At 39.2% G+C, this 15,235-nt stretch overlaps 1 protein-coding gene across 1 annotated transcript in view; it reads right to left on the reverse strand.

Moving 5' to 3' along the window:
* Positions 1-14,395, reverse strand: part of LOC120543198 (glutathione peroxidase 3-like) — a 28,013-nt gene extending 13,618 nt beyond the window's left edge. The window contains exons 1-4 of the mRNA XM_039776133.1: positions 14,192-14,395; positions 3,234-3,387; positions 862-979; positions 358-457 (exon numbers count right to left, since the gene is read on the reverse strand). Coding sequence (XP_039632067.1) covers positions 358-457; positions 862-979; positions 3,234-3,387; positions 14,192-14,272 — 453 coding nt within the window. The 5' untranslated portion in view covers positions 14,273-14,395. The remainder of the gene's footprint in view (positions 1-357; positions 458-861; positions 980-3,233; positions 3,388-14,191) is intronic.
* Positions 14,396-15,235: the final 840 nt, after the last annotated feature.

Below are 15,235 nucleotides of genomic sequence, written 5' to 3' on the forward strand. Positions count from 1 at the left end.
TAATTTGTGGCAAACAAGTGCATTTTGAGCAGATGGGGGATGTTGGACCTGCATATCTGATTCATTTATTTAGGTTTACTGCTGTTTAAGCAGGTTAATCTGAAATGTGTTTGTGCATGGTGCTCTCAAGGCCTAGGCCCTGTCCAAGGCTATTTCCAGCCTTGCACCCAGCACTGCTCAGATAGGTGGTGGCCCTCTATAACTCAGAATTGGATTAAACAGGTTTGACGGTGTTATACTACATTATTGTTGTCTCCCACCACAGTACTCGGTGCTAATAAAGAACACAGCAGTGTTTTTCAATGTACTCCAAACGTTTGAAAAACAATGGCTTGCAATTTATAGCAGCTGGCTTACCTTCAAGAATGTAAACACTTTCTGTTCATTCTGTCCGTTCACCAATCCCTTTTGAAAAAGCTGAAAATTTGGAACAAAATCTTTTCCTGGTCTGACATACCTGAAGGGGGCAAAAAAAGATACAAAGGTTCTCCACAGTCCAAAATTATGATAGGCAGAATATAAAATGTGTCTAAAGTTGTATTTTTATATCTAGAAAGCTTCAGTATGAGACTTTTTTCTGACTCATGAGCAGTCTGAAATTCATTAGAGAGGTAAGGCCATGGAGCAAAATATTATAATTATCTCTAATTTCATTCTCAAATTCCAATTTGATCTTTAAAAGGAAGATTTTGTATTGAGCTCTAAATGTAACTGGAAGTGAATAGAGTGGCTTGAGAACTGGAGTTATAAAGATTGTTCTTCTTAGTTGTAGCTATATGCCAGTTAGCTAAGAGGTGTTTAAAGGATAATAAAAATGTGATAAGCCATAAATTGAGCTTAAGAAATAGAAGACAGACTCACTTTAAACCCTGTAAGATTTCTTCATTATTTCCTGGTTCCTGCAGCCCAAACTGGTTTGAAGGGAATCCCAGAATAGCAAAGCCATACTGGGACATCTCCTCCTGTAGTGCATTCAGTTCTTTAAAACACAAGAAATGTTAAAAAGACAAGCCAGTGAGATTAAGTAGTCTTGAACATTTCTTAGAACAACAGCAATATTTATAACATTGTGGTACTTCGTCTAGACAGATCGAAAATTATTTGCCGTGGCAACATGTCAGATCATCATTCACAGTTACTCACGGTGACGTGGCTATAACTTCACAGGATGGATGGCTTTGATTCAGCGCCTCTCCTTTCATGGTCTGTTTATCCCATCTCTCCCAGCAGTAGTGACAGCAATTCAGCAGAGCATCTCAGATGGGGGGCCAGGATATTAAATTTGTCAATTTGTGCTTGTTACTTAAGAGCTATAAGGTGGCACAGCAATAAGCGCTTCTACCTCAGAGGTCCTGGAGGGCAGGTTTGAAGCTAACCTGGTGACAGGCTGTGTGGAGCTTGCACATCTATGGTGTGGTTGTGAGTGTGTTTTGTGATGGATTGGCACCCCATCTAGTATTACTTCCTTCATTGCTCCCAGTTTCATGGTCACGACCCTGAGAAATGGATTTGATGGGTTTGGAGAAGGCTTGATGGAACTACAAGCTTTTTAAAACAAGATAAAGGGAGGTGAGAGGAGGGAACAGTGTTTACCAGCGGTTCAAGCTCAGCTCACTGTCAATGTGGCGTTTGTGTGTTCTCCTGATGTTTCAGTGGCTTTGCTTCACGGCATTCCAGTTTATTCCCACATCCCAAAGACATGTGATGGACTGCTGTGCTGTGTCTAAGGGCCAATCCTGTCCAGTACTCAATACTCCACACAATCATGTTTAGCCAAAAGAACATTCAGAAAACGGATGGATGGATAGATATTACAGAGTGTTGTATTTTCTTTCTTTAAAAATTATAGTGTGTTTGGATTGAGGATTTATTACCTAGATTATTGTGTGTAGATATTAAAAACTCATGTATATTTTGAGAAGAAACCCTGGAAAAGAAATTAATACAGTTCATGTAACGGTCCATAGCATTGCTGTATTACTGCTCTTCAGTCCAATTATGGAATGCGTCTGCATGTTCTCCCTTTCTTGTCGTGAGTGTCCTCGAGGGACTTTGACTTGAATATCAAAGATATGATGCTCCTTAGTGAACTAAACATCTACAGCTGCTCATTTCTGCCAGGACCATTTTCCCAAAGAGAAGATGATGAGATGTTGCCAAGAAGTCCGTGAGACCAGTCACCATTCAGGGGGAGGACATGGAAGTGGTGCAGAGCTACAAGTAACTGAGGGTTCACAAGAACAAGAAACTGGACAGGGCTGGCAACACAGTGATGCTGTACAAGAAGGGCCAGAGTAGACTGAACTTCACGAGGAGACCCAGGTCTTTTGATGTGTGCAGCAAGCTGCTTGAAATGTTCTACCAGTCCATAGTAGCCAGTGTGGTGTTCTACACTGCAGTCTCCAGGGGAAGCAACCTGAGCTGAAAAGAAGCGCAAAACCTGAATAAACTTATCAGGAAAGTCTGCTCCATCACAGGATGAGCCCTGAACACAGTGGACACTGCTCTGGAAATGAGGATAGTGGCAGAATTGGATGCCATCATGAAAAATCCCCTCCAACCCCTCCAGGAGGTGCTCTCTTGGAACTCTTTTAGCCACAGGCTCATTCCACCACAGGGTGCCAAGAAGTGCCTCTGGGAGTCTTTTGTGCCAACTGCTATCTGGCGATTCAATGCTTCCACCCGATGTACTAGTTAAGTGTATTTTTATTTATTTACTTATCGATTGATTAATTAGCTGGCTGTATTATCTGTCCCTATGAGTCCTTATCCTTGTTTTTTATGTTTTTGCTGCCATTTCCATCTGAATTTCCACATGGGATTAATGAAGTTAATGGAATCTAAGCTAAGCTAATGATATGCATTTTTAAATGTTAAAAAAAAAATGTTTTAATTAATTTTAGATTTGAAAAATTTTTAAGTGCAGTGCTTTTCTTCTGGCTATACATCGTTAGGCCACATTACTTTTCTGGGCAATGAAATTTTGCTGATATTACCAACATTACACTTGTTTATTATTTTTAATGTTACTTTTCCTAACTTTGAGGGAAGTACCATTTAGTGAGACACTCACTGTTAACACAAAATTCTAATAAAAAATGTAATCCCAGCAACATGTAGAATGGAGAATGATGTCTTTCTTACCTTCCATATTTCCTGGATAAATGCCAGACAGTTTTAATAAAAGTTAAACCTACAAGTTTCTAAGCATTTTAGCTTTGCTCACTACTTACCGAGGTACTGCATGGTGAGTCCTCAGTAAGTTGCCAAGTTGACAAAAAGGACTGTCTTCCCAGCATACTCTTTAAAAGAGACATACTTGCTCCCATCTAGTATCGTGGCCCCGTAGCTGTAGATGGTGCCTTCCACATTAGAGTTGCAGGAAACCTTCCAAATAAAGAAAACAGTATGCAATTCGGCAGTAAATAACAAACAGTGAAAATGATCTCTGTACTGAAATGAAGTGAGTTGGACAATAATAATAATAGCTACAATAATTATTTATGTAGAACTTGTCTAATTGAGTCAATGATCTTCTACAGTGTGGCAGATGTCAGGGATGCCTTCATAATAAAAGGACTGGGGAAGCGAGTGTGCACAGGGCATTATTTAATCCTGGGTTACTAGGTGGCAGTCCCCCAGGTTGGTACGGATTCCCACAGGGCGCACTGGAAATTGGAGTTTGTTGGGTTCTGAAGTTGTCACCAGGGAGTGCTGCAGGGACTGGGAACTCTACTTTGGCAGGCTCCTACCTCACATGGAAGTGTTTCTGGACCAAGGTTACAGTGATACAAGTACTCCTGGGTGTTACGTATATAAAAGCAGCCTACAGAAGGAAGGAAACTAAGCTTGCTTGGATGAGTGGTGGAGGCAGTAATCAAGAAAGTGGAAGAGGAGAAGAAGGAAGACAAAAACTTAGAGAATTCCTGTACTTTGTAATTGTTGTTGTGTGGTGGGAAACCCTTGCTGGAAGGGTTTCCCACAAAAAAAGCATTTGTTCACAGTGACTTGTGTCCAGAGCCTGTCTGCGTCGGGTGTTTGAGGTGCTGGAGTACCCCCTGGTGGGCACAAGAGATGGTGAGGAGCCACCAACATACAGCATCCACTGGAATGATGTGACAGCAGCAATTTATGTGCCAGTACACTCACCAAACATTAGCTATTATGGGATAAGAGAGATAGCCAATTAGAGACAAGGGATGATTAGGGGGCAAGAACGGCCAGGCTGTGGTGTGCAATTTAGCTTGGACACCAGGGAACACCTTACTCTTTTTGAAAGATGTCCTGGGATCTTTAAGGATCACAGAGAGTTAGAACCTCAGTTTTCATGACGGATAAATCGTTCACACTAAAGACTGTGTGGCTAATAGCAGGAGACTCTCTAGTTTCTGCATTGTCTTTTTCATTGTTTGATATATTTGCACAGGTTTTGACAATTCTCTGTTGCAAGTTAGCTTTGAAACTCTGGACTTTGCCAGCTTACATCTCCATTCAAAAGGAAGTGGAGATTTTTTTTTAATTCAGAGAACTTATGTAATAACTATAAATCCAACATTGTGTAGCTCAAGTATGAATGTCTTATTCCTTGTGTGTCAGACAAAGGGCTGTGCGAAATGCTTCATTCACATTTTAATGTAACATAGCTTTGTTAAATTCTGAGTCACAGATAGCTGGAAGAAAGGAAAAACAGCCCTGAGCAGGGCACCAGTATGCTTTTCAGAAATATTGTGATACCCATTGAGAAGGCCTGTGTACTGGCGCATGCTCACTATACGCCATATTATATCCTGTTTTACAGAAGAAATTGTCACTCGATCACACCCAGAGATGTTCTTGTGAGCCAAGAAACTGCAGACTGTGCAGTTTTTCCATTTAGTTGACAATTCTAGTAGAAGATATCTACAGGTGCTACTGTCTAAATGTGCACACAATATGCCAAAAGAGTGATTCGGTCTTAAAACAAGTGGCAGATGGCGCTGTGTGATGATGCAGATGACATCTCTCTGCAACGTGAGCACTGCTCGGAATTGTTAGGTGTGTTCACACTTGACATGCTTCATGATTTATAGTTCTCTCATTCCACATTTCAACATGGTTTGGCCACACCACTTATGCAAACACTTTGTATGCTCACATTACACTAAGAAAGCCTTTTGTCATGTCCATTATAAAGAGTTTCTATTTCAAGGGTGAATGGGAGGGTTTATGTTTCACAGAAATTTTGCTGTATTGCCTACGTTCTGTTTTATCACCAATTAAGAGAATTCTGTGACTCAGCTAAACATACTGCACATGAGTAAAAAAACACAGCTGGAACATTTTCACATCTGTATTGCAAGTAATCAAACAGCTACATTTTGTCTCAATTTTTAAAAATCTTCTTACGTAGCTCGAATTGAGTGCAGACACTTCCTGTACTTCAAATTGGCAGTCCTGTGTGTGATTTGTACTAATTCAAATTGATTTTTTTTAATTCATTTGTTTTTTGCCTTCCCTCTGTAAGTAATTCAGATCTCATTCCTCTTTTTAATTATTTTATGAGTACATCGGGCAGTGGAGTGGGTGCTGGCTACAAGTCGGTAAACTCATTTTAAAGTAGATGACCTTGTCAGTCTGGATGCAAGAGATGTCTGAATGGCCTTAGATGTGCTGTTCATTAGGTCATCCCATGTAGTATCGAGGGTTCCTGTTGCTCTGTGCAATCATTTAGAAAGTGCTCCATATCTTGGCAGAGTCACCATAGTCTTATATTTTCTCTTTTTTGTAGATAGTTTGGCTTACATTAGGCAGGTCAATTTCAAAATATTTAATGTGATATTGTTAACCTCTCCAAATGCGCAACCGCTTTCAGCTCTCTTCCTGTGGTCATCAGACCCTTACAAAAATTAAATTCACGTAAAATATAATTTTAAAGAATACTTTACTACTTATATGAATATATTTTAAATGTTACAAAGTATTTCAAGGGTAAAATATATTACAATATCTTGCAGCATTCTGAAATACAGTATATTGTAAAATACTGTATTTAAATTATTATTCTATATATTGCAATATTATTTCCAAAATATACAAATATATTTTTTAAAAACTAGGAATATTTTACTATAAGAAAAATTTTAAAAAATTAATACAATATAGTTTTACATGTAATGTAAGTGCTAGTTATCATATACTGTACAATATATTTTAGATTTTCTCATTTTTGTAAATTGCAGTATATTTAAATATATATATATTAACCTAATAACTAAAATATCATTCAATTCATTTCTCCTTGTATTTCTTAAATTAAACAATGTTCTGCAGGAACAGGCACAGGCTGCATGAAACGGTGAATCAGAGGAGTGTATTAGAAGCTGGCAAATGCAATAATAAAGGCTGCTGAAATTTAACACAACCCAATGGTCAAAAGTTTAAGTTCAGTATCTGTAATAATAAATACAAATAGACCCAACGCATCTTTAACCTTTTTCTTAAAGACATGAAATGCATTTCCTGCTGAAAGCTCTTTTAAACTGGGCTGCTTTAACTCTGCATTTCAGTGCAGTAATTAAACAAGGTTACTAATACGAGTCTAATCTACTCAAAGGACGTGCTTGAGGACCCACATATTCTATGAGCTCTCAGTTCTGTCTTGTTCTCTCCTGCCCTGAGACATCTAAAGATCAACTGCTATGACTCAGTTGAAAGTGCCGGTGCTCTCCATTCCAGCTGTGAGCTGTTCCTATGGCACCTGGTTGCTAGGTGCTGAAAATGCGTGCAGCTTATGGTTATGCCTGACTTTGACTTTCATTACCTCTGACATATTTGACAAATACTCATTTACATGCCTCACCTTCTCTTACAGAATCTTAATTTCTTCATTGCATATTTCATGTTGAAACCAAACCCAAAGTGCTTTACATATATAATGCGGTATACTTATTGAGGCTATTTCAGATGGGCCACATCACCCTGTAGATTAGAGAACCTACTACTTGTAATGTCCAGTTGAGCATTTTAACCTTTAAGCTACAGCAAATGTCTGAAACTGTTTCAGAGACTGCTGCATATGATTTATTCTATAGATGCGTCTTCTTTAGAAAGCACTGCTGCACAATGTAGTACTTTATGACTTCCACTAGAGGGCAATGTAGCCTGTTTTGTGCGCTCCTGTTTTGCCTCTTTGGTGTTCAAGTTCAAGCACTTTATTGTCATTGTGTAACTTAACAAAATTACTTTACATTTAAAGAAAAGTCAAATAATTCCAAATATGTCATATACAGTGTTAAGTGATCAAGTAACCAGTGCAAATTATTATTGCTCAAAGTACAGCAGCATAAATTGTTATTGCACCTGTTAATGAATAGTACATTACATATTCTATATTGTATTACATTAGTATATTGCACATTACCAATATAGCTTATTGCACATGTTCAATTAAAAAATGATCTCAGAGTGAGGAGATTAAGAGTTCAGAAAGTTTATGGCAGATGGGAAAAAGCTATTTTTTAGTCTGTTTGTGCGGACGCGGATTGACCTAAAGCGTCTTTCTAATGGGAGGAGCTCAAACAAAGAATTTCCAGGATGTGTTTTGTATTTGAGAATGTTTTTGGCCTTTCTCACACAGTGAGTCTTATACGAGAGTTCGATTGATGGCAGTTCAGTCCCAATAATGGCCTCTGCTGTTTTTGCAACCTGCTGCAGGGCTTCTTTAGTAGCCTTGGTGCACCTGTTGTACCAGGCCATCATGCAGTTAGTTAAAATGCTCTCTATAGTGCATCTATAGAAATTAACCAGCAGCTTCTGGGGGAGGTCAGCTCTCCTTAGCTTCCTGAGAAAATAGAGGCGTTGCTGTGCTTTGCCTATTATGGCGCTGTACATGTCCACATATATAGGCAACACATGAAAAGAAATCTGGCAGCTCCAGCTCTAGTTTGCCTCTTTCATCCCATGCCTTATATAATCCCATCCCACGCATCTGGCTGCCCTCCATGGCCTCTCAGCTAAACAGAGTGTCTCTGTGAATTTTGTGTGTTTATTTTTCTTTATAAGTTCTTCTGACCTTATTGCTTAATTTGGCATGCAAAATGTCAACACAATCTGTTTACCACTCACAGATACAGATAAAGACTTAGGTTATTTGTTTTTTTATTATTAACTTTAGAAAACGTATAGTGCCCTGCATATTGTCTGGCACAAACACACATTTATCCTTCATTTAGCCCTCTACTCCAAAGTTAAAAATTACAAATCATATAATTCAGATGTGATTAAAGTGCACATTGCAGACTTTCCTTTAAGAGTATTTACTGTACATACATGTCAGTGACACCGTATAGAAATGACAACATTTTCTATACATATTTAGGATTTTAGGATATAAACCAATGGCAGATCTATTAAAGCAGTCATATTTAGTACTTTGTTGCGTATCGCTTGCGTGCAACGACTGCTTAAAGTCTGCAATTCATAGACATCACCAGGTGCTGAGGATCTTCTCTGGTGGTTCTCTGCCACTGTTTCTGATCTGTTGGACAGGCATTTGGAGCTTTTTCTTACTATAGTGAGGATTCTTCTGTTATTGACAGTGGAGGTCTTCCTTGGCCTACCAGTCCCTTTGAGATTAATGAGCTCACCAGTGCATTCTTTCTTCTTCATCATATTCCAGATATTTGATTTGGGTGTTCTGAAGGTTTTGCTGATGTCTCTAATGGTTTTTATTCTTGTTTTTCAGCCTCATAATGGCTTCTCTACCAATCCTCTAATACAGTTGCCTTATATTTTGTCCTCAGCAAAATAAAGGCATGCTCAATTTTAATCAGGCGACTGGCTTGGCCATTCAAGAATTGTCCATTTTTTAGCTTTGCAAAACTCCTGTGTTGCCTTAGCAGTATATTTATGATCGTTCTCTTGTGATAGGCTGAAACACAGTCCATTGAGTTTGGAGGCATTTACATGAACATGAGCAGATAAGACATTTCTGTACAGCTCAGAATTCATTGTGATAATGCAGTCAGTAGTTCCATCATCAGTGAAGATAAGTGGTGTAACTGTGGCAGCCATACATGCGCAAACCATAACACCCCCACCACCACGTTTAACAGATGAGGTGGTCTGTTTTGGATCTTGAGCAGCACCTTTTAACCACCAAGCTTTGCTCTTGCTATCCCTCTGATACAAGTTTATCTTTGTCTCGTCTGTCCACAAGAGCTTTTTCCACAATTCTGCAGGCTCTTTTAAGTATTTTCTTTAGAAAACTGTTAACTGGCCATCCTATATTTGTGGCTAACTAGTGGTTTTCATCTTGTAGTGTGGCCTCTGTATTTCTGTTCATGAAGCCTTCTGCATATAGTAGCATCTGATACATCCATATCTGCACCCTGAAGACTGTTTCTGATCTGTCAGACAGGCGTTTGGAGCTTTTCTTCTGTCACTGACAGTGAAGGTCTACCTCGGCCTACCAGTCCCTTTGAGATTAATGAGCTCACCCGTCCGTTCTTTCTTCTTCATGATATTCCAGACAGTTGATTTTGATGTTCCTAAGGTTTCACAGATGCTTTTCAGCCACATAATGGCTTCTTTGGCTTTCAATGACACTGCTCTTGTCCTCATGATGAACAATGGTAACTACAGACTCCAAAGATAGTAGATTCAAGCCGAGGAATTTTATGGGAGCACTAATGAAGGAATGAAACACACCTGAGGAATCACAAACACCTGGGACGCCAATTGTCCCAAACATCATGGTGCCCTGAAACGGGAGGCCCGTGTAGAAAAACTGTTGTCATTTCTACATGGTGTGACCAAAATGTATGCATATACCCTTAAATCAAAGTCTGCAATGTGCACTTTAATCCCATCTGAATTGTTTGATTTGTAATTTTTAACTGTGGAGCGGTGAGGTAAATCAAGGAAAAATATGTCTTTGTCCCAAACTTTACAGAAGGCACTGTATATTAAAAGATGGTGGAACAGTGGTTATTAGCAATGTTACAAGGGTCCTGGGATCGAAACATGCATCCCTTTGTCTGTGTGATGTTTACATGTTTGCACAGGTTTTCCCTCTCCCATCTCCAAAAATGGACAGGCACCCCATTCAGTGTTGGCTCCTTCCTTATTCCCAGTGCAGCTAGGATAGAGTAAAGTCCCCACAACAGTAAATTAAATCAAACAACTTTGAGAAATGTATGATATACATGAAAAGTGTAATGTTTGAATCTTATTATTTTCAAGGTACGTGAATCTGAACATGAACATATTTATGTATAGCTAAGACTGAGCACCAGTCAATCGAATTATTATAGATGACATGGTGACACAGTTGTTAGCACTGCTTCATAACAGCTCCTGAGTTCCGGGTTCTAATCCCAGCCTAGTCACTTTCTTGTTGGAGTTCTCACATTCTCTCTTGGTTTTTCATATACTGTACTATAGCTGTATACATTAAGTTAAATGGAAACTGTACTGATGTGGTTAGTTTATACCCAGTGCTGTCAGGTCTGACATCAGGTCTCCATGACTCTGAACTGCATAGGTAGGATTCAAAGTATATGGGTGGATGGATGGACATCTCGAGATAATGATTTTGGTCAAGCTACATTCCCACTTCACCTTTGTTCACAAATATGATCCTATGCACAGGCAGCTAAAACGAGGCCTGTGACATTGGCTGTCTTTGACAGGGTGAAGTGGTCGGCACTCATAAATAACTTTGGTGTGGACCTGTCGCAGATGATCTGCTATAGTGTATAAAGTATTACACTTTAAAGTAGTCTTTCAGGTGCACATGTCAATTTCCAATTCACTGTCACATGGCATTAAATATATTTACATAATAATCATGGTAAAAGTCATAAACCCATTATGTAATTATGATAAAAATGTACAGGGGCCAGCTGTGATCATGAAGGCATTCATTAAAGCTGCCCCCAGGATCCACCTCCAGGCATAATCATTGCACACTTGAGCAAGGGATTGTATCCAAAAACGCTAAATTTCCCCCGAGTACAAAAAAGTTCTTTCTTTCTTTCAATCTATTAATCTATCAAGATTATTCCCAGGAATAACATCCATCCATCCATCCATTAACCAACCCGCTATATCCGTACTACAGAGTCACGGGGGTCTGCTGGAGCCAATCCCAGCCAACACAGGGTGTAAGGCAGGAAACAAACCCCGGGCAGGGCGCCAACCTACCGCAGCCCAGGAATATCAGTCAATGGTTATTAGGGTGATGGTAGTTTGGTGGGACCTGCTCATCCCATCACAAATTCAAACTTCACCAAGTAAAGCAGACAAGGACAAAAACAATTGGGAGGTATCTTCATAAAATATGTAACCTTAAAAGAACCTGCATGTAAGCCATTTCAAAATTGAGGGCTAAGGAATACTAAGGAATATGATGTGAATTGACTGCATATGAACATATAAAAAAGTGCACACATTGGGCCCTTCTGGAGTCTGTCCACAGCCGGAAAAATATCAATATTCAAGTTTGAAACGCATGAAAATATTGTACAGTAAGGCTTGAAACAACAAGGCACACAAGGCAGAAAGAAGAGACAGTGAATGTGAAAGGACTAAATAAACAGTACAAACTGATCAGATCTGTGGATGCATTCAAATGTCACTCCTAGGTCAACCTCTAGAATGACTTTTGATGTCAGTTCTGGCCCAATTTAGTTGCAAGGATACCACCCTAGAACATCTATAGTTTGTCCCTGTATGAACATGCCACAGATTCCCTTTATAGAGATAGGTGTTAAGACAAGGTATGTTATGTCCATTCTGTCCCAGGAGGCAATGCCCAATGGCATTAGTAGCCTCTTTCTAGTCTTAATTGTCTCAGCCTTGAATGGTAAACTGATCTTGAACTTCCCCAGCCAAGTACTCGGGATCTTGTGACCTCTTAGCAGCCCTCCATTGCTTCTTTCACTTCAGGTGCAGAGTCCCACACAGTAAGACCTTCCTTAGTTGATTGCCCACTAGTATCCTGGAGTTTCTCTTTCTCTGATATCCTCAAAGGGTTTACTTTCAGGGCATCATGCATGATATGGAGTAAATGCCACCCTGTTGCACCTGTCTTTCCACACTGGCTTAGAGAAGACCTCTTTCATGACCAATGTGGAATTCTGACTTTTGCAGAGTCTCCGCTGCTTTGTGTCATCTTTGTTGTGACTTTCCACTTTTTAAGCTCTTGCCATCCAGACACCTCATTATAACATAAGCAGTAAACCCTGCATGTAGGGCCATTTATTATAGGAACATAATGTCCAACCATTCATTCAGTTTTTGATCCACTTTTTGACTTTTTGTAATTATTTGCAAAGCAAATTATGCAAACAAATGCAATTATAGCAAAATAAATCTGATTTGTGTAAGAAATATTAGCTGTTTTGAGGTGGAGAAAGAAATGCACAGAGAATAAAGGCAGTTCATGACATAGTCCATCTAGAAATGCTCAGTACATGTGTGCGCATGTGTCTCTCTCTGTTTTGTTTAAATGTCTGACCCAATATAAATGACATTGTGATCTTAAACCAGTTGAACTTCCACAGCACACTTATTTAGATTTAGGTAGACTTTATCATCCAAGAGCAAAATATTTTTTCGGCAGAAATGTACAAAAAACAGAAGTCATTGTTACAGAAATCTAACAGATAAACAAAGACGCAGCATTTGGCAACTAATGTTATTAGATAAACACACAGTCAAGAATAGTACAATAAAGAATAAATACTTTTAACAGAACACAAAACAATAACTTGTTTGCAATCCATTTTAGTGATGGAGGCCTGCTGTGAACCAATAATTCTACTGCTAAGTTTTACAATGTTGTTAAGATAGTTTATATTCTTATTGCGGAGGTCATCAAACCACAACAGTTAAACACAAATGTAACAATGGATTCAATAAAGGACTTATAAAAGAGTGCCATTATGGTTTTGTCAACTTTCAAACAGTTGAGGTTCGTAAGAAAGAAAAGTTGTGACTGACCCTTTTACAGATTTGCTCTGTGTTAAGTTCAAAGTTTAATTTGTTATCATTGATTGTTTCCAGATATTTATATTACTCTACCATCCCCACGCTTTTTTTGAGATTGTAGATGGTGAGAAGCACCTGAAATCTACAGCATATCTTATGTCTTTGAAATATTCAAATGTAAATTGGAGTGATTGTGCCATTGTACAAAGTCAACAACAACACGTCCATGGCTGTCTTCCTTGTCATGTAAAAAACTTCACAATAACAAAGTCATCTCCAAATTTCAGGATATATCTATCCTTTCGTAAACTCCTGCAGTCATTTGTATATAAGATAAAAAGAGGAGATAGGCAGCAACCTTGCTGAGTACCAACAGATGTACTTAGTCTACTAGAGAAACAGCCATTAACACTCACTTTCTGCTCTGCTTATTAAAAAGTCCAGAATCCACCTCACCAAGTCAGGGTCCAAACAGAACTGATCAATCAATTTGTTAACTAAACTGTGGGGCTGGATTGTGTTAAAAGCTGATGAAAAGTCTATAAATACCAATTTTGCTTGCTATGTAATCCTACACACACCTCTTTGCTCTGTATGCAGATTGGTAAGGGTCCAGATTGGCCTGGGGTTTGTTAAACAGTTGTCTCTTAATTAACTTCTCAAAGGATTTCATGATATGCGAAGTTAATGCCACCAGTCTAAAGTCACTTAATGCTTTGGGGTGAGCAGTTTTTGCCAATGGAATAACAGTTGCCTGTTTCCTTAGGCTGGGCACTTGCTGTAAATCTAAAGACATTTCAAATATGGAGTGAAATATTAGAGAGAACTCCTCTGCACAGTAGTGAAGCAGACACCCAACTATTATCTGACACTTATTTGGCACAGCAGTTGTCACTACATACATTGTACCTGATGGATAAAATGATCTGCAGTCAGATTTGAACATATGATAGCCCTGCTGTTTTGTAGTGTTGTTTAAAGTTGCATGATAATACAAATATGAGAGCTAACACTAATTCAGTGAATTTGCAGACACACAAGAACTGTGCTTAAAATCCTCTTGGTAATGGATCACATGACAGCTTCCACAAAGTAATTTGATATCATTTTCAGGCTGATCTAAGTGACATCTGTTATAAGGTAAATATTAATTTTCAAAAAGCTTACTGAGGGAGTTAAAATGAAAGATAAGCAGAATTGAGCTAAGGTCGGCTCTTACCTTCATGTCTCCTACAGCTTCACAGGGCTTTAAAAAGCCCACCACAAGCAGAGGCAAAATCATTCGGCCAGCCTGCCCCATGATGGCCGTTGAGGCTCGGTGCTTTGCCCTCTTCACACTTCTCCCTTTCTTTGGCTTTCTTTCTGTGTGAGACTCAGAAGTCGGAGGTCTTTATGCCTGCCAGTGATTGTCTCTGACACCTTCCTTCACAATGACAGGAAACCACACATGGCTCCCACTCCACCAATCGTGAGTGAGTAAACAAGCCAGAATGCTGGCTATCCCTACTTTAACCCCATGGGCCCCAAACAGAGCCAGACATGCATTCCTGCAAAATATTGAGCTTTGGAATTCAGAATCTTTATTAAAGGCTCCATTTCATCACTTCTGACAAAATGATGTTTGCCAACAGAGTAACGTACAAATAAAATGTGTCATATTTTAAATAAACAGTCAGTATCCGTCCTTTTGTACGGTAGTGTAGATAAGATAAACATGCAAAGAGGGTGCCAGTTACACCAACGAGAGAGCAGGAATGAATTCAAGATGTGAGCAGAAGAGGCCTGAGAAAAAAAAACTTGCCTTCAAAAAGAAGTACCAGAGAGTAGCAAGCAAACAGACCATTGAGTCGACTCAAACAGTCAACGCATACCATATAGTGTCAACATGTCGGCATTTTGACTTTCTGCAGTGTGCAATCAGGTTCTTGTTGTTCAGACACTAATATGAGGGCTTTTCCACTAACTCCTGAACATTAAATGCTATAAGTCAAGTCACTGTAAGCATAACAGAATGACTCATACAACGGTAATCTGAACTTTTTGCCCCTATACTTTTTCACATCTTATCATGTCATGCGTTAATCCTGTGCTACGACAAACAAGTACAGTATAAGCTTCCCAGTGGGTAATGCCATTCTCAGCAGTGGCATCTAGCAGGACAATTCAGAGGCGTCTTTGTTACTGAGGTTTGCCAAGATGGGACATAACATTGACCCAGCACCTCTTTTTATCATCCATCCATTATCCAACCCGCTATATCCTA

This window comes from Polypterus senegalus, chromosome 13 (genome assembly GCF_016835505.1).
Source record: "Polypterus senegalus isolate Bchr_013 chromosome 13, ASM1683550v1, whole genome shotgun sequence".
In the NCBI taxonomy this organism is placed as follows: Eukaryota; Metazoa; Chordata; class Cladistia; order Polypteriformes; family Polypteridae; genus Polypterus; species Polypterus senegalus.